Below are 25,314 nucleotides of genomic sequence, written 5' to 3' on the forward strand. Positions count from 1 at the left end.
TGAATTTCGGTGTTAGAGAGTGAATCAATTGGAGTTTGGGAAGTTCAAATCCGCATGGGTGATTATAGAGTAACCTCAAAAGCTATGTGTAGTGATAGAGCATTACAAGGTGGAACCTGTATATAGGCATCTGGCACCTCAATATAATTCTTCTACAGATTTTATTTATAATTTGGCTACCCCTGCCCGCAACAACGGCGCAACCTGCTTCCTACTCCCAGCCGCATTGGTCTGCACCCACAGTTTCCTCCAGGGGGGTGATTCCGCGTTCAGTACAGAAAGACACTGTGCCGTTAGCTCGGGGATATCCTCCCCATCGAGCGGAGACCATTCTATGAGCCCAAGATGGTCAGAGCAGTGCTCAACAAACCTCTTAACACCCTTAACAGCCGATTCATTGTCACGCATAACACTGATGAACAGCTCACGACAAAATTTGTTGTTGGTGCCTGTGAACGCGGTCATAACAACAAGCACATCCAAGTCTTTTTCAGCGGAACTCGCAAACGACCGCACAGCATCAAGAAATTTCCCCGGACTACCCGCCTTCTGTATAATCCATCGCATGGGCTTGACAGCAGAACAAAAGCCCATTTTCACAGTCTTCCCAGAGGACTGTGACGTTTCAATCCATTCCTTGTAATCACGACCCAACACTTCATCCATCGTAAGAAGATCAAGACTATTCTGCTTAGCATAAAGAATGCTTTTGTAGAACGTCTCCAGCTCCCAATCGCCTTGTGATTCCCCTTCAATTTGAGATCGCAGGAATTCAACAGCCATACGATCTACATCGGTCACTTTGCCTTCCGCAGTGAGGTTCGATGTATCAATCAGCACGGCCGAAAGAGCAAGTTTCGCAACCTGCACCATCTCCGGGCTCGCATCGAAGAGTTTCCGTTGTTGCAACTCGCGCGTGATGAGCGATACACATGACCCAGGTCCTGGCTGAATAATCATTGGTTGACCTTGTGGCAGTTCGTCGATGCTTGGCATGGAGTTCTCATCCACGTGGTGGTCGATACATCCAACAGTCCGGAAGGTGACACCCGGTAGCCCGGTCAGAGATCCTGAGCCTTTATCGGTCTTTGAATGGCGCGGGAAGGCGTTCCAGTCTACCAGCGTTGCATCGGTGAGTATCTGCTTCCAGACATGTTGGTCTTGGAGGGACTGTGCAAAGTCCGCGACTGTCATAACATGCTCGCATAGGAAGTTCCCTGCGGACTGTAGGGTGTTCTCGAATTGCTCTTCACTCTTCAGCGCGGGGAAATTGGTTGATGACCATAGTGCAGCTGAGAATTCCGGTCTTAGGCGATACAGCTCTGTCCCAGCGGGGAAATTGGGCAGGTTTAAGAGCGGGATATGGGGTCTTGGGGTTTTGACCGGCAGCCTGTTGTTCGCGCAGTAGGAGTAGATGATGGCCGAGACGATGGAGTCAAGGTCGGCGGATGGATTGCCGATTACATAGATTGGAGGCTCAGGCAGTGCACCTGAGAGGAATTTGATATGTACTTGGCGAGCTTGTCGTAAAAATTGGAGGAGAGTCATGTTTGGTGAATCAATTCGCAGCCAAGCTCCATGTGCCCACAGGCAGATCGACGTCATTCAATTGCTGACACATCATTTGAATGAAGGCCTTACAAATGAGGCCTCTAATATAAATGCACCATCGCGACATCCCAACTTGATCACACCAAAAGCCATGCATAGAACAATGTCTATCCCACTACTACCTGAAACATTCGCCCAAATCCCCCGCTATAAGATTCTATACTCTAATCCATCTCCCATTCACCCTTTAGCCTCAATTTCACCGCCAAGAGTCTCCCCGCACCATCCCCTCATCACCATCCACGCGAAACGAGAAGACCATTCCTCCCCACTAGCCTGCGCAGGAAACAAATATCGCAAACTAGAATACATAGTCCCAGATATCCTCTCCCAAACACCCCTCTATCACAGCCATGAGAACAACCCAACACCCCCAGGCCCGCTACAAGGCGCAGCAACAACCCTTGTAACGGAGGGCGCAATTCAAAGCAACCACACCGTGCAAGTTGTTGCTCTCGCACGTAAACTAGGACTACAAGCCCTGATCCTGCTACACCGCGGCACAGGCGGCGGGCTCGCAGCAGCCAGCGATAAGGAAGCGTTCCAACGCAGCGGAAACGTGCAAATCAATCACCTTCTCGGTGCGGAGGTTCGCGTCTGTGAAGATGGTGACCCGCTAGCGCGGGATGCAACGCCTCTGCTGGATGAGTTGAGAGAGGCAGGGCGGAACCCGTATTGGATCCCTGGTGGCGCAAGCTTGCACCCGCTTGGTGGGCTGGGGTATGCGCGGGCGTCGTTTGAGATTGCTGCGCAGGAGGAGGAATTGGGACTTGGCGGTTCGGGGAGGTTTGATTACATCTTTGTTGCGTGTGGAAGTGGGAGTACGGTTGGTGGGTTGGTGGCAGGGTTCAAGCTGCTGGAGAAGGTTAGGGGGTTGGATGTGTCGAAGACGATTGGGGAGACGAGGAAAGTTGTTGGGATTCTTAATTCGCCGACTAAACCACGGGAGTATCATGAGGAGCGAGTGCTTGCTTTTGCGCGGAGGGCGGGCGAGTTGATTGGGCTTGATGGGGAGCGGGATATTGGAGTTGAGGATGTGAGGCTTGATGATCGGTTCGTTGGGACTGCATACGGTGTTCTTGATGGCGAGAGTAAACAGGCTCTAGAAACTATGGCGCGGACGGAGGGTATGGTGCTAGATCCGGTTTATACAGCCAAGGTTGCAAGAGGCATGATGCATTGGGTGAACGAGGGAGAAGTTGCGGGTTCTGATAAACCCTTGAAGCAGGTGAATGTGTTGTTCATTCATACAGGTGGACAGGCTGCTCTAGGAGCTTATGCGGATGTCATATAAAACATTGAAGTTTATAGTCGGAAATAATAAGAATGGCTGAATTCAACTAGTATTACATGGTGTAGCAGCAAAGAAAAGCAGTCATGACAGACATAGTCTTGTGGTATGGAAAAACAGAAAAGCGTGGAATCGCTGGAAAACACCCCCAGACTCGCCAGTCCAGACTCTTGTACACCTTTCCTTTTTTAAAATTGATCCGAGCAAATAGAAAATAGGAGGGGCGAGTAAACACAAGACTAAAGACGACACAAGAAAACAATCAGAAGGTACTAAACAAAGACCGAAAAAACGGTGGTCAAGTTTTCAATAAAGGCAAAAGATTCATTAAGCAAAAGCGAGACTCGGTCAAAGTTCCTCGTCCTCAAGGTCCCCGTTGGTGCTGTCGAGTTTGGGCTCACCTTGCGGTTCACCAGGTTCACCATTTTGAACCAATTCCCCTTGAACAGAAGCTGATTGACTACTGCCGTTGCTGACCACGAGCGCCTCCAGGGCCTCGTTAGCATGTGTATTGTCCATGGGCTGGTTCTCAGCTTCAGGGTCAATCTCTTGGTTGGTCAAGTCTGCGAATACGTCATCCAGGTTTTGACGAGGGCTGCTGCTCGCAAACTGAGGTTCGTGACCAAAGCGCGGAGGGCTGAAAAGGGAGGGTTCCAGATCTGGCTGGGGAGGAGAGCGTGGCAGGAACGAAGGGGACTGAGAAGCGGCTGCGTGGGGGAGGAAAGCTGAGGAGGAGGTAGGTGCAAAGGCGGGTGTGGAATCGCTCGCAGGCAAAGAATAGTTCGCCGAGAAGGGATATGGTGCAGTGTTCGGGTCTGCCATCTGAGCCAATGTTGGGCCTGTGCTAGGAGGTTGTCCGGTACTAGAAGTCGGTGGTACTGGTTGCATGGATGCAGGTTGACTGGAAACCGACTGCGGTTGAGCATCAACAGATTTCCGTTTCGTTACGCCAATGTGTTTGGGGCGGAGATGCTCCGGAAGATCCTCTGGACGGTTCACCCCAAGCTGAGCCATTATTTTTTGTTGTTTGGTCGGTCGCGGCTTTCGTGTTGATAGAGATTGCTCCAGAATTGGAGGGGGTTCCGGTGCGACGGGTGCCCATTTGTGTATCTCCTGCCGGAAGAAATTAGTCTCAAAGGTGAGAAGAACTTCGGCGCCCTCGATTTTGCGGAGGTAAAATATCAAGGTAGGCACTTCCTCGGTCGTTGTGCAGGCAGCATTAGTGAAGCCATGCAGGAAATCGCGGAAGGCTGTCGCTTGATTAATGATACTCTCGAGAACCTCTTCTTCCTCGGGCTGGAAAGGCAAAGTTGCGATCTCCGCGTGCCAATCTTGCAGATCCTCGAGCTTGGGACGAGCAGCATCGCGCGGAATCTTTTGACGCCAATCACAGATTGGGCAGGTGTACTTGTCAAATTCCTTCAGTTTCCCCCGAGCGATCTTCAAACATTTGCCATGGTACCTACATAGGTCAGTAAACTAAACCACAAGATGAAGGTTTGTTGGCTTACCATTCGTGACAGACTTCGCATTCAATCATCATTCCTGCTTCAGAGTGCCTGCAAATACAGAACACATCTCGCTTTCGTGATTTTGGACCCCACATGTTATTGGGATTGCCAGGATTCTCAAGCAAGCCTTCGGGCGAATTGTCTCGAGATGAAGGCTCCACAGGCGGTCGGTAACTGTCCTCTAGGTCGAAGCAATACGAGTTTCGCTTCTCGACATATTCCATATGGGATCTCAGAATATGAAGAGGAGCGTTCGCCTTGCCGAATAGCTTTTTCCCTTTTCTCATCCAGTCCTCGTGGCGTTTTTGTTCACGTTCCAAGTCGATCGCCCCGATGGGTCGACTCGTTAAATGCTCAAGAGATTCCATGAGGTCACGGATGTCCTTGTACTTGGGCCGATTCTTCATCTCCGCATCCTTGCTCTTTTCATACAGAGTTTGGATCCGTTTCTGCGCCTCACGCTGCTTGGTCAAAATAGCATCGACGGCTGCAAGGGTATCGGGTGAAACTGGGAAACGAGACGCCTGCGCAGAGAGAGCTTCTAATTGCTGGTAGTGAACGGCTTCAACAGACATTAATTCCTTGGCTTTCATTTCCCATGCATCACCATGGCGAGCAAGCTCCTTGAAATGAACCAAATGTTCATTGGTATCGGAGAGGCCAAGCTGCTCCCCACCAGCGACAAGTTCCCGGCAATCGGTAAGGGTCATGTACTGGTCTCGTTTGCGCGCAGCTTGCTCAATCCATTTGATCTGACGGGAGACTTGCTCTAGGTGTTCCAGTTCCGGGACTTCCACGTTGAAGTTTTTACCGCGTTCGATCAGTTCTTCAATCTCCTGGAGAGGCCGGGTGTGCGGATGCATGAGGGCATTATTAATGTCTTGTTGGAATTTCTCGATTTCGCGGGTTTTCTCTTCCAACGCCGCCATCTGTGGACAGTCGAACGAAAGTTTATCAGCCTCTGCCTGAAGGGCGTAGATATGTTCAATTCTGCGGACTTCGCGATCACGATCGTCCAGCTGCGCCGCCTTGGTGCTTCCTCTGCGCCAAGCCTTCTCGTTTTTTCTCCGGTTTTGCTGCTTCCGGGTAATGTAGTAGTTGGCTTCTTCAACCCATTTATCGCAACGCTGGACGAAGGCCGCAAGATCTTGAAGGCCTGGCAAGTGGTATGGGATTTTCTCACCTTCATTGAGCAAGTTATGAAGGGCCTTAAGCTGGGGCTTCGGTTCATCCTCCAGGGTCTTGTCGAGCTTTTCGGACCATGCCTCAGGGATTCTGGCCCGTTCTTGGACTTTCTGCACAAGTCCCTGTAATTCGTCATCACTCATGCGATAACGGAGAGTATGTCCTGGGCCGCACAACTTCTGAGCAAAAGTTTCGCCACAACAGTCATAGGTGTCCACATGCGACAAACAGACCGTTTTGCCTGATTTGTGACAACGGAACTGAGTGAGGTAAGCGTAGGCCTTGCAATATTGGCATTGGTAATCATCCTCGGGGAGGTCTTCATTCACAACTACGAATCTCGGCTGCGCATCGTCTGTCGTGGAGTCGGGACCAAAGCCTGGGGTACGGGCAGACACTTCCTTTTGCCGGTATAGGAAAGCAGCCCGCTCACTCAGTTCACGAGCGCAGGTTCTTGCTAGTGCTGGCGCAAGCCACTTGGCAGTGGCAATAGAGGTATCACGTGCAGCAGCGGTAAGAAGCAATTCATCATGGGAGAAACATGGGTGTCTGCGGAAGTTCTGAAGACGTTCAACACCTGCTGCACCGTATGGCTCCCAGTCTGTAGGCGCGAAGTTGACTGCTTCGTTGAAATTGAAGCCATGATTGAAGCCGGCATGGTATGCTTGTGGGAACGTGAGCACAAATTGGCCAGCTCGCTGATCAACCGCATAGACGTTGACCCCGGCCTTGCGAAGCTTGTCTGGTGGCATCAGGGTGACAAGCTGGAAAAGAAGATCGGGCTGGCCTTCGAAAAGCTCCGGAACTGCATCGCGCATGGCCGCCTCAAAGGCCGCTGCATCGGCACCTGGAATTCCATACCAGGTCTTGGTAGCACCGAAATGTTGGTAATTTGCCGAATAAGCGTAGTGATCCTCATTATGCCAGCAGAAAGTAGAGAAACACATGCCCACATAGACCCAGGGAACGGTCATGCCAGAGATATCGGACTTGATGTAACGGAAGAGCGAGTCTCCATAGAATGGAAGCACGTTCAGGTTCCAAGGATCTGAAGAGTATGGGTCAAGGGGATTCCGCTCGATAGTTGGGAATCCACTTCCATGCGTGGTTGAATGGATGTCTGCGCCGTACTCGACTTCAACGGTCTCATGCAGATCAACAACAAGCTTCCAGAATTCAGCCTCCACGTCATCTTCGGTTTCGCGCCGATGGGTGTTGAGAACCGGGTCAAAGGGCATTTTGGAAGCGAAGTACTTCTTCTTGAACTCGTTAGCCTTCTCTTGGAACTGTTTGAGTGAGTAAACACCGCCGTCTTCAAATCCGAATTCCCCTGTGCCGACTAAACACTTGGGGCAGTGCCAATCGTGCTCCGATGGTGTGGTAGTGGATGGATCGAGACACGCTTTGTGATATCCAAGCTCGCAACCGTCGCATACAAGAATCATCCCTTGATCATCCGATTTGCCACACGTCTCGCACTTCTGTTCCTGAATCAGTGTATGAATCAAACGCTAACACGAACCTTCGCCTACCTCTCCAGCTGGCTGGGAGCCATCCTTGCGCGATTTGACCGGCGCTGGGCGAAGAAGGGACATATGAGAGCCCGCAACTGTTGGGAGGGAATCTAGAAGGAAGATTAGACAAGACTTGCTTCGAGTATTGAGAGCAAAAAATGGTGTACCTTTCTTGAGACGCTTGCTGCGTCGACCGCTTCCATCATCGTCATCGCCATTTTCGCATTGAGAACTGTCCTCGTAGCTGATAGCACGCTTCATAGACTCATCATCTTGACTGTGTACAGGAGTAGAAATGAAAGCATGCTCGGAGGGGACCTTAGGTGTCAACGTGCCGTTCTCTCCCTCCCGCTTGATTGGTGGGCCATTGTTCACGGGGGTGAAAGGGGAGTGGTTGACAGCGGTAAAGCCACCGAGTCCGGAGTTGACGGGAGTAAAGCCTGCGGCCGCTGAGCGTGAAGGAGGGGGAGGAGTAGGTTCGATGGGGGGCGTTGGCTTCTCTGGGGACTTTTCCATTGGGGTATGTGCCATCGGGGTATGTGCCACAGGAGTAAACGCCATTGGGGTATGTGAGGCGGCCATTCGGGGCAAGCTAGGAGTGTCATCACGGACTTTAGAAGGCGTGCCATTTTCGTCCATCATGGGCTTGTGAGTCAAGGGGGATTGTAGAGGCGAAGGGGTGTATGGACCACCATGCTCAAGCTCAAGCTGTTGTTGGACACCAGGCTTGGCCCGGGCCAAGTACTCCTCGTATGGCTGCAAGTAGCGCTGGTAGGAGTTCTTGAGCGAAGTGGACAAAGAAGACATTATTTTGCCACTGTATCCAAGATCACGACCGATTTCTGCCCATTTTTTCGTCTTGCACACGGATTCAAACCCACCACGACTCTCTACTGCCTTTTTGAGTTTGTAGAGATCTAAGGGTCGCTTGTCCACGCTGGGTAGTCGGCTGTAGTTAGTACCATGCTGTTTGTGAAACATGGCAAGTCCATCGACATAGTTCATGTTCGCGCGGTTTCCTATGTTTGAATGAGGGTTAGAACCGCACTGCGGTGTGATCCTACCAGCTAGGGCAGCCTGATATGCTGAACGCGTGTCCTTACCTCCTTCGACCGAATTGAGCTCTTGTCGACGAGTCTTGAAGTGAAATCGCTGTTTCCATTGTCAGGTGTGATCATGCGCGGGAAGCGATGAAGGAGTATTCCTACCTCTGTATCGATTGCAAAAGTCGGTTGCCAGCCCTCTGGTGGAACCACTCGGCAAATTCCATATTTTTTTCCCTCTGGGGCGATCTTCTGAATGTAGGCCACCGGATCTTTGAATTCTTCCTCCGTTGGGCGAAAAGTCGGGGCTTCTGGGATACCATGAGGACGGATGCGCTTAGATGGCTCTCTGGGGTTGTTCGGTTGTCCACGTCGTTCCACAGTGGACAAGTCAAGAGGCGTGGACCTGCGAGCGCTCAGGGGCACGTTGTGGGAGTGCGACGGATGAGTGCTTGAGGACCGAGTCGGCTGGCCTTCCGCGGCCGTCGAGGTCGCCCCGGCAGAGGCCGGAGCTCCCATTGTTCGAAATTGGACAGACGATTAGGAAATATGCTGGATTGAGCGTGTCGGTCCGAGGGAAATCCGATTAACAATGACTGTTATGCGACAGGCAGGGTGTGATGGTAGATATCAGGAAAGGCGGCTGCCGGCGTCCTGTCAATATGGCCGAATGGTGAAGGATCGGTAAACCAAAGGCTAGAGGATAGAAGGAAAAACGAAAGAAAAAGTCGGGCGAAAGGCGATATAAGAAAACAGACGCCCAAATCGTAGAGAGGAAAGAAGGATAGATGGGATAGAAACCTTAAGAGTGGAGGAAGATTATGTGCAGTACAGATCGACTGGGGTGGTACTCCAGAAGTACCGCCAGGTCCCTTTTGTGTGGCCAGCCAGTAAAAAAGGAACCAATGAGTGACCCTGGGGGACCTCGAACCCAGCCGCGATGGTACCGATCAGTACGGTACAGGAGATACTGTAATAATGACTTAATCTGAGCTCAGGTACCGCTTATGCCCTGAGTTCCACTTGAAAGTTTGGTAATTATACTGCAATGCTGCAAACGGGGGAACATCATACGGTGTCCCTTTATTTTGTATGGGAGCCCAATATTACACCGTACTAGTATATAGTCTTGTGACATACGGAGTACGGAGTAGATGAGCCTCGGATAGTCTCTAGCGCGATACTATCTGGGTACCCCGTATAGACCGTTTGATTTCAATCTAAATATGTATTTTATTTGTTTTTCTGATATGTTCAAATGTTTATCAGATAGGGTTTTACTGTTTTATTGTTTTTTTTATTGTTTTTTTTTGCATATTTATAGAGATTTCCTGTGTCATTCTTTACATATCCCTTAACTACGGAGTACACATAGTAATTCCTATGGATTTTCTAATATCCCTAGACTCAAATTATATTTCCCCTTGAGCGGGAAAAAAATACTTATCATGTGATCCGGTGTATATTCACATGTATCTATAGATACGGTACCGTTTAAGGACCCGCACGGATTCGATAGGCAGAGCTAATTTCAAGGACTTGACAAAGCCTACAACATTGAATTGAACATATCAATGTGAAAAAAAGCATGCAAAACTTCTCCAAATCAAACACCATGGAGTCTGAAAATCCCAAACCAATCCCGGCATATTATTGTTGTTATCTCCTCCGTTCATCCGTTCGACACGCCTCACTGTACATCGGCTCGACGCCAAACCCGATCAGACGGCTCCCTCAACATAATGGTGTCGCCAAAGGTGGGGCCAAGCGAACCGCCAGAGATAAATTACGCCCCTGGGAAATGACCCTTGTTGTAGAGGGTTTCACGAGCAGAGTCGGCGCGTTGCAATTCGAGTAAGTCGCATGTGCATTGTTTGTATACATCGCTCAATTTCTCATCTCGAGTAGATGGGCTTGGCAACACCCGGAAAGATCCCGGCATCTTGATTCCGAAGATGATTTGGACCCCAAACCTCGAGCTAAGGCCAATGCCAATGCGAAGACGGGAATGCCGAAACCGAAACCCAAGGCGCGGGCTAGGAGATCACTAGTGGCGCATTTGGAGGATTTGCTTTCCCTACTTCGCTCGGCTTATTTCTCCTCGTGGCCGTTACGAGTTCGTTTCTTTTGTGCCGATGTCTATCGTGCATGGCGGGCCTGGAATGATCGTGTTGATGGTCACTTACCCGACAATATCAAGGTTATTCTAGATGGAGCCAACCTTGCAACGGCGCCTGATGTCAGAAAAGACGATGAACTCGCACCCGTTGGAAGCATTAACAATCTATCAATTGACTACACCAGGATTGAAGATCATCTCGAAAAGTCAATGTTCATGCTGGAAGACCCAGAGGATCTACAGTGCACGGCCTGTAAAGCGTCGATCTCCCCAGACCAAGAACAAATAGTAGTGTGTCCACATCCGAATTGCCACGGCACGAGTCATTTATTATGTCTTTCTACAAAATTCCTTGACGTGACCAACGAACCAGACCTCCTGGTACCCACCCAAGGGACCTGCCCGTCGTGTGGGAATACCATAGAGTGGGTGACAATGATGCGTGAGCTAAGCTTCCGCAACAGGGCAGAGAAAGAAGCGCGCGCAATTCTAAGAAAGAAAGGGAAACGTGCTCGCAAAGAGTCCGCCGCCATGGAGGCATCTTCAGGACCTCGGTCATTTTCCATTGAACCAAAGTCACTGCCAGAAGAACCGAGCCAAGACGACCTCGGGCCAAATTGGTTCGAGGAAGTCGACATAGAATCCGAATCTGATTTCGAGGGCCGACAGGAGAACCGCTCGAATCAACCTCCATCAAAACTCGAGATAGTGATTGAAGACAGCGACTGGGATGACGCAGAACTCATCGAATGAGAGCCAAGCAAAACCAAGCCTTGTCTTATTTCTTATTCACTAATTTGCAAGAGGCTCCAATTTCCTCAATGCGCCCGTCGCATCCATACGCGCAATGCAACCAGCTACAGCATCCTGTATCTCCTGTGCCACCTCATCGATCGATTTCCCCGCATCAATAATGGAAACATCCTGCTGCTTCTCGAAGATCGTCCGAAAAAGCTCCCGCACACGGGTTTGCATGGCCTCATTTTCATATCGCTCAGCACCGAACCCACCGCGCTTTGCTGCCTCCTCGGGCGAAATACTAAGGAATAGGCAGATATCCGGGCGCGGTAGGCCTATTTCTGGCTGCCATGCCCACTCCAATGATAGTGTGGGGTTCGCTTTCGCAGCGGAGTAGACAACGCCAGAATATGAGTAGCGGTCTACAATGACCGTTGTTCCGTTCGTGATATCTTCTTCAATGCTCTTCGCAATTTCCCACCGGTTCGCCGAGAAAAGAAGGTGAATGGAGTGATCGTCTTGGTGCGATGTGCCGCGTAGATAGCTATCAATCAATTGCCCGATGGGCGTCGTTCTGTCTAGAGAGATTATTAGACCAATGGCACTAACAATATCCGAGCAAATAAGTACCTGGGAATCGGATGTATTTAACCTCTTGCCCTTGCCGCGAGAGCGAATCCCGTAGCATCTCACACTGACTCGATTTGCCAGCGCGGTCGAGTCCTTCGACAACAATGAGAGCTCCGCGTCGCGTTGGCGGCGCTGATGTGCTTGTCATAATTGACCGAAGTGTTGGGGTATGATTAGATTGTAGAAGTGATGAGAATTGTAGATCAGATCCTCAGTTCCGGTTAAATATATGAAAAACAGCCTAACGAATATGTCTGAAGGAAGATAGTGAGGGCGATGTTTATCGGGAAATCCAATTTCTCCTAGCCGATAAGAACAAGATCCAGGCCGCGCCCCCAACACGGTCTTCCAATAACCACTAACGCCATGGACCAAGCGACGTCCGCGTCCCCAGCGATGACCTTCAGTGTTCTGTCATCCACTGCTCCAGTCCTTGCGCCCCGAGTAGGCAGGTTGGCCATTCCAGGCCGCAAGACCCTCGCGACGCCGCACCATGTCCCGCTCACTTCGCGGGGCACAGTCCCACATGTTGCGCACGATGTGATGCGCGACCACACTGAGATCAACAGCTTGTATGCTGGATTGGAAGATTGTAAGCGGAATACTACATATCTATGATTGGTTTTCAATCTGCTCTGGACATAACTGACACCCCATGGCATGTATTAAGTCATCGCGAAAAAGGACGCCCCCGTATACAAGACACCCGTCGCAAATCATGAATCGCCATTGAAGAAATTCATATGTGTGGCCGATGATATGCCTTTGATCTTGGGCCCGCGGCGATTCCCTCCGATCCCATGTCCTCCCGCGAACACATCGACTTCCATCGCGCTACTGACATCAGTAGGCTTCACCCAGTTATCTGCGACGGATTATGTGAAGTCGATTCAAAAGCTCAGACCGGATATTGCAATTGGTATGGTGGACCTGGCTAATAAGCAGCCCGGATCCAAGAGGCGGGCGAGAATGGTTGATCGGACACATGCCTGGACTCAAGAAGCATTGGAGCAGCTCTATGGGAACGGTGTCGCAGAGGAAGACAAGTCAAAGAGCGCATTCTTTGCACCGGTGTTGCCTCTCGATAACGCGCAGCAGTCCCTCTATCTGGATGATTTGGAGAGCGAGTTCCGATGGGATATCTCCGGCCTTGCGCTATATCAGTCTGCGTCACTAGGATTCGTCCCAGAATCATTGGCAGACCTTCCTCGTTTACTCTTCAGCGAGCCCGAGACTCCGCACACTATTCTGCGTGACATATCCCTCGGAGCAGATCTTCTGACTACGCCTCTACTAGGCGCATCGTCAGACGGCGGTATCGCGATGGACTTCGTCTTCCCCGCTCCAGCTGCCCTACAAGAGGGCAAGTCCGAGCCTCTGCCTTTGGGCATCGATCTGTGGACTAGAGACCACGCTACAGATACATCTCCGCTGGGCGAGGGATGTGAATGCTATGCCTGCAAGAATTACCATCGTGCTTATATCCACCATCTCCTACTTGCCAAAGAGATGACCGCTTGGGCGCTCCTTCAAGTCCATAATTTCCACGTCATGGATACCTTCTTCGCCGGAGTGCGGGAGAGTATTCAACGTGGGTCCTTTGATCAGGACGTTGAGACGTTTGCTCGTGTTTACGCCTCATCGATGCCAGAGAGTAGTGGGGCAGGTCCTAGGTATGTCAATTCCGAATTTGTTATTTTGTCGCAAAACTAACAATCTTCCCAGGTTACGTGGATACCAACTCCCGGCCAACGGGCCTAACCAACCCCGCCGCATGCCCAAAATATGGGGCGGGCTTGAGGATGCTATACAGAAATTCACCGAGTCCCAGTCCGAGATTGCTACCCCGGACACCGACGCGAGCGGACTGGAGGAACACGGTTTTGCCGAGAAGCTGTGATTATGCCTGCGCCAGTGAGGATCGCCTCTGGGAAACGCTTGCATGAGAAACGGTGCGTATTTATAGAAGCATTTGCTTAGCAATTGGCGTATGAAATATATCAACCAACATAAAGCATATATAAAAGCAGGAGCACACGCATGATCGTAATATTCATCTCAATGGGATGGGGTCAAGACTAGTATACAGAAATCCATATTTTGTGCCATTCATAGTTCATATGTCCAGGCTTGCCCTCATTAAACCTTCAACCGTAAGAACCCTTCTTGATACAGGGCATATTCTTTATCCCGATTTGTAGAAGACCCAATCTGAAGACCCAGTCTTAAACATCCTCACCCGCCAAAACCCGCCACATCCACTTGACCTCGTCTTCCTCCTCCTTGGAGCCCCGCTTGGTACCGGCACCGAACTGCTGGCCGACAACACACACAAGCCAAGCGTTGTTCTTGGTTGTGTCCAGGTAGGTTTCAGTGGGCGAACCGCGGGGGTAAATGCGACGCCATTCGTCCCAGATTCGGAAAGCCTCCTCGCCCCAAGCACGGAAACTCACTTCCTCGATGATGGTTGGGGTGACGATCTCCTTGCCGCGGAATACACCCCAGGTAACAGCGTTGACACTGTCGGGGTTGTCACCAAGGTCATCGAGCTCCATATCAGCAGGCTGGGTTGGGAGCGATGATTCGAAATCGCCCTTGATGTTTGTCGCGAACCAGGTGAGCTTGTCGTGGCCGTGCTTAGCAAATATTGGCTTCAGGATGTTGGTGTAGTCGCTGTTCGAGCAGAAGAACTCGACAAATGGCTTCTGGAAGACGAACCCTTCTCGTTGGGGACCCCATCCGAAGATGGGGTGGTCATTGCGTACACCGTTCACGGCGGGCTGCGAGGCAAGTGTCCACCATCCGCGGCCATCAATGAGCTTCAACAGCTCCGGTCGAATCAGCTCAGTCTCTGCATTCAATCCTTCACCATCTTCTTCAGCACCACCCTCTGACCACGGAACCATGTGTAGCTCGCCAGAGACATGGCGCCGGAAAAGCGTGCTCATGTCCTTGTCGTCCACCGGGTGACCCCATAGCCTACGCGCGGAGTTGGCAGTCATATGAAGCGAGGGACCATAGCCATCAATCTCACCAAAGGCAGGCGAGCGAGCATCACCCCATCGTCCGTTGGGGAAGTCATCCCATGTTGCTTCCCTGCCAAGAGCACCAAGACCCTCGGAGATGAGAAGAGTGGTGCTGCGGTTTGGCGGGAGTGCTGGCATTCCTGCGCTGTCTGCACGGGCTTCATGGTCGGAGGCATGTGATGAGTCGTGGGCAGATAGCTTATCCACAATGACGCGATTGTGGGGTTGCGAGTTGATAGAAGACGCACGGCGTCTTCGCAACGCACGTCCAGGGAAATCGAGTGGAATCGACGCAGGATCATCCTCGATAGCAAGGTCTCCTGCATCCGAGAATGCCGGAATCAAGTCACATTGTTCCAGGATGAATGATACTGTCTTCTCCAAATTCAAGGTGTAGAAATGGAATCCTCGCGGCCCCGGGCTAGGAATGTCTCTCATGCCACCCACAATCTCGCTAACAATATCCACACCCGCACGCTTGACCGCGTCGTCATCGTGCTTCAATTCTTCCATACGTCTGGCAATGGGAGGTGGGATCGTGACATGGCTGAGCTTAGTCACCCGCGTCAGAATCTTATAGCTGTGGATGGGCATCAAGCCAGGAATGATGGGGATGGTCTTGAAAGCACCGGACTCATGGTTGCGAAGCATATTCTCGAACTTCTGGTAAGCTTCGATGTCGTAGGTCAGCTGGGTCATGATGAAATCTGCTCCAGCCAATGTCTTCTCAACCAGGTAAGGTATATCTCTGACTGGATCCTGGACGTCTTGGAACGTGTCGGCAGGATGGCCCTCCGGGTATGCGGCAACACCAACACAGAAGTAGTCGCCATGTGTCTGGCGAATATACCGTACGAGATCAACGGCAAAAGTGAAATCCTTGTTGCTGTCGTCCTCTCCGTGCATGTTATATTCCTCGCTGCGGGGCGGGTCTCCTCGCAGGGCCAGGATATTGCGAATTCCGAGAACCTTGGCCTCGTCTAGAGCCATATCCACCAGTTTGCGGCTCATGTTCGTACATGTCAGGTGCAGGACGGTGGTCAACTGCAGTTGGCGCTGGCATACTTCTGCCAGCTCGAGCGATCGTGCTGCAGTGCTACCACCGGCGCCCCAAGTAACCGTAACGAACAGGGGACGGAGTGCTTGAGCCATCCGCTCCAGACGCGCGGACAGGTTGGCGAAACCCTATAGTAGGCCTCATTAGCAAATGTTCACGATGCGTTCAGCACGCGGGGTAACCCCCACCATCCGGGTCTTTGGAGGGAAGAACTCCAAGGAAAAGTAGTTGGCATCTGGCGGCAGAGCCGCGATCTTCTCGGTGATCTTCTTCTCCATTGCGTCCTCTGGGTGTATGGGTCGGCAATGGGAGGGGTTGGATGAAGAAGAGAGGATTCGGGCAAAAGTGGACCATATGTCACCATCTGCCCGGGAACGATCATATCTACAGCTGCCGAGTGGCCATCGCGCAATAAGGGTCTACGACAAATACACTACAGATGGATTTAAAGGCTTAAATACTGTTTCCATGCAAGGAGGGACTATATCTTGATCCCGAAGAGCTAGAGAAAAAAAAGTGGCAGCGCTAGAGATGACTCAGCCAGATCATCGTCCCGAGGTGATTTCCAACTTATATCGGGATCGACGAGCTTAACTTGACTATTTTGCCTTCCAGTATATTGGCTGTCGGGGGACAATTCTCTTTTGAACATATAAAATCTCTCTGTTTGAACTCCGCTGGTTAGCCAATTCCTCCACGAAAACATGGCTTCCAGACCACCCAACTTTCTTCGCTATCTCCGTCTCGAAACAGCTCGAAACACTAGACCGCATGCGTCGCGACGAAGCATTTCCACTCCCTCTGCTCCACAACCACCAAAGTCGTCACATTCGAGCCCTAATGACTCTCGCTCTCGCTTGCGCCGGTTCAACGATCGCCTCCCTCGCTTTCTCCGCACATATACTACACCCTTACTTGGAGCGCCGGTTACACATATCACATCATTCCTAATACTTCACGAAATCACCGCTATTCTTCCACTCTTTGGGTTGGTTGGCGCATTTCACTATGGTGCCTGGATGCCGGACCTTGCATCGCAGACAGGCAAGACCAATGCCTTCGACGAAGGAGTTGCGCGTTTCGGCCGTTGGTTGAAAAAGAAAGGTTGGGTGGATGAGGCCGACGTGAATACTGTTGCCGAGCATGAAATCACTGGTGAGAAGACAGTGGATCAAGCAGGGGTTCGATTGGTGCTGGAATTTGCGACGGCTTATGCAATCACGAAAGCATTGTTGCCAGCCCGATTGGCAGCGAGTGTTTGGGCGACACCGTGGTTTGCAAGGTCGGTCTTTACACCGACAGCAAACTTAGCAAGGCGGCTCTTCCGCAGAGGTTGAGCTAGTTGAGCATTACTGTGATACCAGAGAGAACCGTATTCATAGAGTATATGAATTTGTATATTGTGTATTATTCCAAGCCATTGGACTTCTTCCTCATAACCGCTGCTTTATTCTATGCTAGAAGTATCCGAAAAGGAAGTCCGCCCGACCAGTCTACTTAAAGACGAGGAATTTACTCGTAAACCCAAGCGGACTGGGCGGAGGTGTACTTGAGGACCTCGGAGGCACCGAACCAGAGAGCAATCTCCTTCTTGGCGTTCTCGACGGAGTCGGAACCGTGGCAGACGTTGCGGCCGACATCCTAATGAAGTTGTTAGTATGAAAGGACGCGACCATAGAATATCAAGGGGGTTGCTTACGATGGCGAAGTCACCACGGATGGTACCGGGGGCGGAAGCCAAGGGGTTGGTGGCACCGAGGAGGACACGGCCGGTCTTGACGGCGTCCTTACCCTCCCAGACCATAGCGCAGATGGGGCCGCTCAGCATGTCTAGAGCTGTGTTAGTGTATGATTTGCGGAACGGTTTGGGCGAGGCAACTAACAGGCGACGAGACCCTTGAAGAAGGGCTTGGTGGCGAGGTCAGCGTAGTGCTTCTCGAGGTGCTCCTGGCTAGGGGAGGTGAGCTTCATGGCAACGAGCTTGAAGCCACGGTTCTCGAAGCGAGAGATGATGGGGCCAATGAGTCCACGCTGTTTGGAAGTCAGTAAATGTCGTTCAATTCCGTAAAATACTCCAGATCCGTTATGGAGGGATCGTATCGTGCGTCCGTACCTGGACACCATCGGGCTTGATGGCAATGAAACTAGAGCAATTGGTTAGCTTGACCGGCAACGAGTAATGGCAATAGAAAAGGGGGATTGAGGGCAAGTCTTGACATACGTCTGTTCCTGGTTGGCGGACATCTTGAATGTATTTGAATAATTCGGGGATGAAGTAGGAAAAGAGAGCGGGAAGAGGGGAAGATTAAATAGAGGCTTTTAAAAAATTCGGGCCCTCCCACTTGGGCTGATTGGTGGGCAAGGAGGGGTGTTGATGCCAGATTTCTGAGGCAATGAGTGGACCTTGCCGTTGAAAGCTTGGAAAGTTGTATAGACGCTTTTGCTTCATACGCTCATCCAACTACCATGATAAAAATATTTATTAACTCGAAAATAATAATTTAATTCCAATCCGGGCACTCCATCTACCATACCAAGGTCTCTAGCATCGGATAATACCTCACATCTAGCCCGTGTCCAGCTGTTTCCCTTGAAGTTCAGCTGCAGCTCAATGTGCACTATCACACTGGTCCTAACCTCCGGCACTGGCTCTATATTTCAAACTCCGAGATATTTGATTCTTTGGTGCGGTCCGAGGAAGGAGATTGTACCCATTATACTACTGAGAGGTACTATCTTGCTCACCTAGGTACATATATATAGCTCTGCGAGCTAAAATCTAGCAAGGAAAATTGAAACGCTTCCGTTAGTTCTTACTGGAGGCACTTAAATGCTACCCCAAGGGTGGACTAATCTCTTGCAAGCTTCTGAATGGTCAGTGGTTGCTAGAGAGGATCGCTGTTTTCGACTTTTGACCTCTAGATACTGTGCAAACAGCTAGTTGTTATGGTAGAGGCCGAGGTAGAGCCAGATCGAGACTTGAAGCAACACAAATAGATATTTTCATCTATGGACTTGTAGATGTACAATATAATAGTAGTAGGAAGTTCATATCGTGGACACCAATTGGTTCAAAGGCAAAACAAGTTGATTGGCTGTTTAGAAGCTATCATGGCTGCCTTGTTGCCTGAGGTGTCTTACCCCAGCTCAGGCCAGCTTGTAGCTTCTGTTGACGGCATCTCCACCTCTAGGTGCAGGTCAATCATTGATAGCCAACGCCATTCTGTCGGAGATTGAGGGTCTCTGATTGATCATACTATTTATTTCACCATGGCCAGGAGTCTACCTGCGCCCCGTTGGGCAATGTTGCTCTCCTTGGTTATCCTCCTCGGATGCATTGTCGCCCCCAGTTGTAGGGCTGTCTGTCGCCAAATTGCGAGATAACAGAAAGCTAACTCTCATGGTACGAACAGTGGCGGTTAAACACCAGGATTTCAAGACTTGCGAGCAGTCCGGGTTCTGCAAACGAAACCGTGCCTACGCCGATAACGCCTCCCAGGGCACTTCATGGAGCTCACCCTACGAACTTGACCCCGCTACCGTACATTTCAAAGATGGCATCCTTAATGGAGTCATTGTCAAAACAACAACTACCAATGAGAAGGTCCGGCTACCTCTCACGGTGTCTTTCTTGGAATCGGGAGCCGCCCGCATTGTTGTGGATGAAGAGAAGCGGATGAAGGGCGACATTGAAATTAGACATGACAGCCAAGCGAACAAGAAGCGATATGATGAAACTGAAAAATGGACTATCGTGGGTGGTCTGGAAGTCAGCAAGTCGGCCACACTGAATGCTCAAAGCGAAACTGGATTCACGAACATTTTATACGGACCGGGCGACAAATTCCAAGCAATCGTTCGCCACGCACCATTTGGTGTCGAATTCCAGCGAGACGGAGAGACCCATGTTCAATTGAACCACCAAGGCTTCTTGAACTTGGAGCACTGGCGACCAAAGGTAGACAAAGACGACGAATCCGGCGAGGACGAGAGCACCTGGTGGGAAGAGACATTTGGAGGCAATACTGACTCAAAGCCACGTGGCCCAGAGAGTGTTGCTCTTGATATCACCTTCCCCGGTTATAGTCATGTATTCGGTATCCCAGAGCATGCAGATTCCCTCTCGCTCAAGGAGACTAGAGGTGGACCTGGCAACCATGAGAACCCTTATCGCCTGTATAACTCGGATGTCTTCGAGTATGAACTCGAAAGCCCGATGACCTTGTACGGAGCCATCCCGTTGATGCAAGCCCACCGCAAGAGCTCCACCGTCGGTGTCTTCTGGCTTAATGCAGCGGAAACTTGGATCGATATCGTCAAATCAACCGCCCCCTCCAACCCCCTTGCCTTGGGTGCCCGCTCTAAGACAGACACCCAGACTCATTGGATGTCCGAATCCGGTCAGATTGACCTGTTTGTCTTCCTCGGGCCCTCGCCGAATGATATTAGTAAAACATATGGTGAACTCACAGGATATACACAATTGCCGCAGCAGTTTGCCATTGGATACCACCAATGCCGTTGGAACTATGTTACAGACGAGGATGTCAAGGAAGTCAACGCCAAGTTCGACAAGTACCAGATTCCATACGATGTGATTTGGCTTGATCTTGAATATACCGATGACCGAAAATACTTCACCTGGGACCCCCTCACGTTCCCTGATCCCAAGGGTATGCAGCACAAGCTCGATGAAACTGAGCGAAAGCTTGTGGTTCTGATCGATCCCCACATTAAGAACACGGACAAGTACTTTGTTTCCGAGGAACTTCGAAGCAAAAATCTCGCTGTGCTGAACAAGGATGGCGAGCTATACGATGGGTGGTGCTGGCCAGGTTCCTCGAACTGGGTCGACTGCTTTAACCCCGCTGCACACGCCTGGTGGGCCACCCTGCACAAGTTTGACAAATTCAAGGGATCGCTTCAGAATCTTTTCATCTGGAATGACATGAATGAACCCTCTGTTTTCAACGGGCCTGACATGACCATGCCCAAGGACAACTTGCACCATGGGAACTGGGAACATCGTGATATTCACAACCTTAATGGCCTCACCCTTTTGAACGCCACCTACAAAGCAATGCTAGAGCGCAAGAAGGGTGAGGTGCGTCGGCCATTTATCTTGACGCGCTCATACTACGCTGGGGCCCAGCGGGTGTCTGCTATGTGGACTGGGGATAACCAGGCTACCTGGGACCACCTGGGAGCTTCTATCCCCATGGTCCTGACCAACGGTATTGCAGGCTTCCCCTTTGCCGGTGCAGATGTCGGAGGATTCTTCCACAACCCTGATAAGGACCTTTTAACCCGCTGGTACCAGACAGGTATCTGGTATCCATTCTTCCGCGCGCATGCTCACATTGATACTCGTCGTCGCGAGCCGTATCTGATCAGCGAACCGCACCGGTCGTACATCGCTCAGGCAATCCGCCTGAGATATCAACTTATGCCTGCTTGGTACACTGCCTTCCATGAAGCCTCCGTCAACGGTACGCCAATTGTGCGGCCTCAGTACTACATGTTCCCCGAGGATGAGCAAGGATTCGCCATCGACGATCAGCTGTACCTTGCATCCACAGGTATTCTCGTGAAGCCCGTTGTGCATGAGAACACTCACAGTGCAGAGGTGTATATCGCCGACGACGAGAAGTATTATGACTACTTCGACTTCACTGTTTACCAGGGCGCGGGTAAGAAACACACCGTTCCTGCGCCAGAGGAGAAAGTGCCTGTGTTGATCCAGGGTGGTCACATTATCCCCCGCAAGGACCGTCCTCGTCGCAGCACCGGCCTTATGCGATGGGATCCGTATACCTTGGTCATTACGCTAGACAAGAACAGCGAGGCAGAAGGCACCTTGTACGTGGATGATGGCGAGACATTCGACTACGAGCGTGGCGCCTACATTCACCGCCGCTTCAACTACCGCGAGTCGGTGTTGTCGTCAGAGGACATTGGAATCAAGGGACCCAAGACCGCTGAGTACCTCAAGACCATGGCTAGTGTGACGGTAGAGCGGGTGGTACTCGTTGACCCTCCCGCCGAATGGAAGGTTAAAGATAGCGTTACTGTCATTGAAGATGGAGCGAAGTCGGCCTCCAAGGCCTCGTTGGAGTTCTACGAGCAGGAGGGTGGGAAGGCATCCTATGTTGTGGTGAAGAAGCCCAATGTTGCCATTGGAAAGGCATGGCGGATCGAGTTCTGAGCGATATATTTCATTTCTCCCACAGTACATGTATGCCATATTCACATTATTGGAAGTTGATAAGCCTGCATGAACAGCGTTTTTGGTTCTTTATATAAAAATTTTTGCTGGGGGAAGGAAACACCCCTCCACAAATCTAACGGCATCCTATCGAGGATTACCCTTTTGGTCATCTGGGAACATATCAACAAGTCGGCACCGGACTTCATCCCATAGGTGGGTAGTTGCTTTCTTCGACATCCCACAATCTACCAGTAAGATATGCCAGTCTGAGAACGCAGCAGCGCCTTTGCGGCCTCCACCTTCTGTGCAAACGACTCAACCTCGTGCTTGGTATCAAGACAGTCCTAAATGTATTTTTCTATACGCTTATTGGCTTCCTTCCCGGCCCCTCCAGCCCTCCAGGAACTAGCGCTGCGCCGTATCTCTTTGTCCGCCCGGAAATTGTCCGGCACACTTACAGAAGGCGTATGCGGGGTACTTTATACAGTCACGACCACCGATCGAGTTGTTCGGCAAAAAGACCCGCCAGCTTGTCTTGGAATTGAAATATGTAACGAGGGGAGAGACGAAAAGTGATGACTGTTCTGGCTATGCCTTCGCCTTGGACTATGCTGTAAATTAACTGCCACTAAGTTGGTTTAGGGTTTGTATGATGCTTTTTTATCGTACGTCGAGAGGCTTGTGATCTCCCCATCGGCTTTTCCCAAACGGGCTATGCGAGCCTATTTGCCGAATAACTAGCTCAAGCCGTGTGTGGAATCTAATGACCTTGATTATGCTGCGGCTCGTGCATGACTACATTCTCCACCAATAGAATGTTATGAATTTCCACCAGGTTGATGTCGATCTCTTTTATTCTTGAGACATGATCCTTGACGAGAAGACAAGATACTGAGTATATCATGCTACGCTAACATATGCCTTCTAGGTAGAACCCTCCCATGGGCACTGAAGAACTTCCTTTCTGTTGACAGCAGTCTCTTTAGACAATAATATAATAGGTCATAAACTAGTTTCCTTTTCCTACGATCTAGCGGTTCTCTGTTATTTCCAACCTTTTTCCACATATCCAAGCCGGAGCAAGTACCGGAGAAAGACCCGGACAATGGCCCGGAGAATGACCCGGATAAAAGGTTGGAGTAAACATCCACCCCGCACGTTGTGCTTTCCGCCGCAGATCGTTCTCTGACTGGATGTCTATCGACAAGCTCACCTTGGCAAATACCACTGCCGTTCCAATAGATCGTCTAGCATACAAATTAGTATTGGAAACTGGGTCACGGCCCTTCAATGGCCAAGCTTCCCCGCATTTCTTGGGAGAATGTAGATGCTAAGACTGGGGTAGACAATGGGATCTGAAATTATTCCGCCATTCTATTTAGGATATCCGATATGATGTAACTAGTTAGATAGCTTATATAGTCCCTTTTTTTTTTTTGTCGCGCTGCTTTTTTGGTTGATTTGCTTGTACTCTTGAGACCCTATATCTACAGGAATATCCCTCGAGCTTGGTCTTTTTTGAAGTAGACAAAGTTGCATACTACTTATAATCCGCAGCTATGAACCGCGGTTCTATCGGGAAAGACGATGTCGAGATCGTCGATCAACCTTCTCATATCGAAGACATCCCCAAGCCTTCGCTCGTTACTCAAGTTGGAGACTTCCGTGTCGTCGGTTTGACTCTCGACGATGCAGATTTCTATAACAACTATCCGGAGGAGAAACGGAAAAAGACCTTCCATAAGGTGGGAATACTGGACCACCAATTCACATCATATCCAGCTAATCCTCTATCCAGGTCGATAAGCGTTTAATCCCCATGCTCGCAGTGCTGTACCTGATGTGCCATATCGATCGTGCGAATATCGGAAATGCTAAAATCGAAGGCATGGTCCAAGATCTCAATATGACTGGGTTGCAGTATAATACTGTGCTTTCTATATGTAAGTTCGTTTCTTGTGGCCGGTACCCAGCAGGTCTAGTTCTTCGTAACTGTGAGCGCGCGGTATACTGACTTTCGTGTATATAGTCTTCATTCCCTACGTCCTACTGGAAGTTCCCAGTAACATATTACTCAAAAAGTTCAAGCGCCCTTCAGTATACCTTGGTCTTCTTGTCTTGACCTGGGGTATTGTCATGACATGCACAGGCCTGGTTCAAAACTTTGCTGGTCTTATGGCCACTCGAGTACTACTTGGTGTTTTTGAGTTAGTGATCCTAATCAACGACTATTTGCCACCCGCGCTAATGTTTTGCTTTATAGGGCTGGATTCTTCCCTGGCGCTATCTACCTTTGCTCCTACTGGTACATGCCTAAGGAATTGGCGCTTCGTATTTCATACTTCTACTGTGCCAGTGCGCTCTCCGGTGCATTCTCCGGCCTGCTGGCTGCCGCTATTGCCAAGATGGACGGTATTGCTGGGCTTGAGGGATGGCGGTGGATTTTCATTCTGGAAGGCCTTGCTAGTGTGGCACTAGGTATTGTATGCTTCTTTCTCCTCATCGACACCCCGGCTTTGTCCAAGCGCTGGTTATCTCCCGATGAGATTCGCTACCTGGAGCTTTCAATGTTCATCAAGCAAGGAGGAACTAGTACTGGGGAGGATGGGTTCAAATGGAGAGACCTCAAGATTGTCCTGACGAACTGGAGGATATACGTGCAAGGCTACCTTTTGTTTTGCCAATCGGCTTTGTCTTATGGTACCAGTCCTTCAAATCTTATCCGAGACATTGGACTAATTTATTTTGCACTCAGGTACCAAGTTCACCATGCCGACTATCACCAAGGCTATGGGCTTCAGCTCCACCAACGCCCAGCTCACTTCAGCTCCTCCATACGTTGCTGGTGCGATATCTGCTATCATCTTTGCACGCTTCTCCGATCGCTTCTATTGGCGAATGCCATTTGTCTGCATTCCCATGGTCATCGTCGTGGTAGCTTATTCGATCATAATGTCCCTGAACGGAGCCCTCGAAGAGAAGAAAGGAGTGGCATATTTTGCAGTTGTTCTGTCTGTCATTGGTATTTACCCCATCCAACCCGGAGCTGCATCTTGGAACGCAAACAACATTGCCCCAGCATCCCGACGGGCTATGGGTATCGCGCTTGTAAACTGTGTCGGCAATGTGGGTGGTATACTGGGCAGCTTCATGTATATTGAGACAGAGAGCCCCAAGTACCCAACTGGATTTGGACTCAGTCTGGCACTTGGTGGGGTTGGATTCTTTGTTGCTTTGTTCCTTGAATGGACTTACAAGATGGGTAATGCAAAGAAGGAAAGGCTTGCAGATGATGCGAGGATCAACTACACTGAAGATCAGTTGTTCGATATGGGAGACAAGTCGCCGCTGTTCAAGTATGTGTTGTAGATAATTGGATGG

At 50.4% G+C, this 25,314-nt stretch overlaps 11 protein-coding genes across 11 annotated transcripts; 6 read left to right on the top strand and 5 right to left on the bottom strand.

Moving 5' to 3' along the window:
- Positions 1-165: 165 nt before the first annotated feature.
- On the bottom strand, positions 166-1,548 carry N7447_003020 (putative exopolyphosphatase; the record flags this gene model as incomplete). The annotated part of the gene is made up of 1 exon (XM_057227295.1): positions 166-1,548. One exon carries the CDS (start codon positions 1,546-1,548, stop codon positions 166-168), a length of 1,383 nt encoding a protein of 460 aa, XP_057091311.1.
- Positions 1,549-1,714: 166 nt separating this feature from the next.
- On the top strand, positions 1,715-2,905 carry N7447_003021 (1-aminocyclopropane-1-carboxylate deaminase/D-cysteine desulfhydrase; the record flags this gene model as incomplete). Its single annotated transcript, XM_057227296.1, has 1 exon — positions 1,715-2,905. One exon carries the CDS (start codon positions 1,715-1,717, stop codon positions 2,903-2,905), a length of 1,191 nt encoding a protein of 396 aa, XP_057091312.1.
- A 345-nt stretch (positions 2,906-3,250) lies between these two features.
- N7447_003022 (uncharacterized protein) lies at positions 3,251-8,674 on the bottom strand (the record flags this gene model as incomplete). Its single annotated transcript, XM_057227297.1, has 5 exons — positions 3,251-4,364; positions 4,414-7,079; positions 7,131-7,222; positions 7,280-8,264; positions 8,321-8,674. The coding sequence occupies 5 exons, from the start codon at positions 8,672-8,674 to the stop codon at positions 3,251-3,253; spliced, it is 5,211 nt and encodes a 1,736-aa protein (XP_057091313.1).
- A 1,096-nt stretch (positions 8,675-9,770) lies between these two features.
- N7447_003023 (structure-specific endonuclease subunit SLX1) lies at positions 9,771-11,027 on the top strand (the record flags this gene model as incomplete). The annotated part of the gene is made up of 2 exons (XM_057227298.1): positions 9,771-10,009; positions 10,064-11,027. 2 exons carry the CDS (start codon positions 9,771-9,773, stop codon positions 11,025-11,027), a joined length of 1,203 nt encoding a protein of 400 aa, XP_057091314.1.
- A 39-nt stretch (positions 11,028-11,066) lies between these two features.
- Positions 11,067-11,790, bottom strand: N7447_003024 (bifunctional thymidylate/uridylate kinase; the record flags this gene model as incomplete). The annotated part of the gene is made up of 2 exons (XM_057227299.1): positions 11,067-11,590; positions 11,643-11,790. 2 exons carry the CDS (start codon positions 11,788-11,790, stop codon positions 11,067-11,069), a joined length of 672 nt encoding a protein of 223 aa, XP_057091315.1.
- A 218-nt stretch (positions 11,791-12,008) lies between these two features.
- N7447_003025 (tRNA-ribosyltransferase family protein) lies at positions 12,009-13,542 on the top strand (the record flags this gene model as incomplete). Its single annotated transcript, XM_057227300.1, has 3 exons — positions 12,009-12,234; positions 12,313-13,315; positions 13,368-13,542. 3 exons carry the CDS (start codon positions 12,009-12,011, stop codon positions 13,540-13,542), a joined length of 1,404 nt encoding a protein of 467 aa, XP_057091316.1.
- A 325-nt stretch (positions 13,543-13,867) lies between these two features.
- Positions 13,868-16,003, bottom strand: N7447_003026 (methylenetetrahydrofolate reductase (NAD(P)H) MET12; the record flags this gene model as incomplete). The annotated part of the gene is made up of 2 exons (XM_057227301.1): positions 13,868-15,853; positions 15,914-16,003. The coding sequence occupies 2 exons, from the start codon at positions 16,001-16,003 to the stop codon at positions 13,868-13,870; spliced, it is 2,076 nt and encodes a 691-aa protein (XP_057091317.1).
- A 426-nt stretch (positions 16,004-16,429) lies between these two features.
- N7447_003027 (uncharacterized protein) lies at positions 16,430-17,062 on the top strand (the record flags this gene model as incomplete). Its single annotated transcript, XM_057227302.1, has 1 exon — positions 16,430-17,062. The coding sequence occupies one exon, from the start codon at positions 16,430-16,432 to the stop codon at positions 17,060-17,062; it is 633 nt and encodes a 210-aa protein (XP_057091318.1).
- Positions 17,063-17,167: 105 nt separating this feature from the next.
- On the bottom strand, positions 17,168-17,989 carry N7447_003028 (Nucleoside diphosphate kinase). The gene is made up of 5 exons (XM_057227303.1): positions 17,947-17,989; positions 17,839-17,869; positions 17,609-17,756; positions 17,425-17,555; positions 17,168-17,366 (listed from the first exon to the last, which is right to left on the bottom strand). The coding sequence occupies exons 1-5, from the start codon at positions 17,967-17,969 to the stop codon at positions 17,238-17,240; spliced, it is 462 nt and encodes a 153-aa protein (XP_057091319.1). The 5' UTR covers positions 17,970-17,989; the 3' UTR covers positions 17,168-17,237.
- Positions 17,990-18,995: 1,006 nt separating this feature from the next.
- On the top strand, positions 18,996-21,930 carry N7447_003029 (glucan 1,3-alpha-glucosidase ROT2; the record flags this gene model as incomplete). Its single annotated transcript, XM_057227304.1, has 2 exons — positions 18,996-19,077; positions 19,139-21,930. 2 exons carry the CDS (start codon positions 18,996-18,998, stop codon positions 21,928-21,930), a joined length of 2,874 nt encoding a protein of 957 aa, XP_057091320.1.
- Positions 21,931-23,492: 1,562 nt separating this feature from the next.
- On the top strand, positions 23,493-25,302 carry N7447_003030 (uncharacterized protein; the record flags this gene model as incomplete). The annotated part of the gene is made up of 5 exons (XM_057227305.1): positions 23,493-23,678; positions 23,732-23,876; positions 23,963-24,140; positions 24,197-24,633; positions 24,689-25,302. The coding sequence occupies 5 exons, from the start codon at positions 23,493-23,495 to the stop codon at positions 25,300-25,302; spliced, it is 1,560 nt and encodes a 519-aa protein (XP_057091321.1).
- Positions 25,303-25,314: the final 12 nt, after the last annotated feature.

The sequence above is a fragment of the Penicillium robsamsonii genome, assembly GCF_028829455.1.
Source record: "Penicillium robsamsonii strain IBT 29466 chromosome Unknown utg000001l_segment0_segment0, whole genome shotgun sequence".
NCBI classification, from domain to species: Eukaryota; Fungi; Ascomycota; class Eurotiomycetes; order Eurotiales; family Aspergillaceae; genus Penicillium; species Penicillium robsamsonii.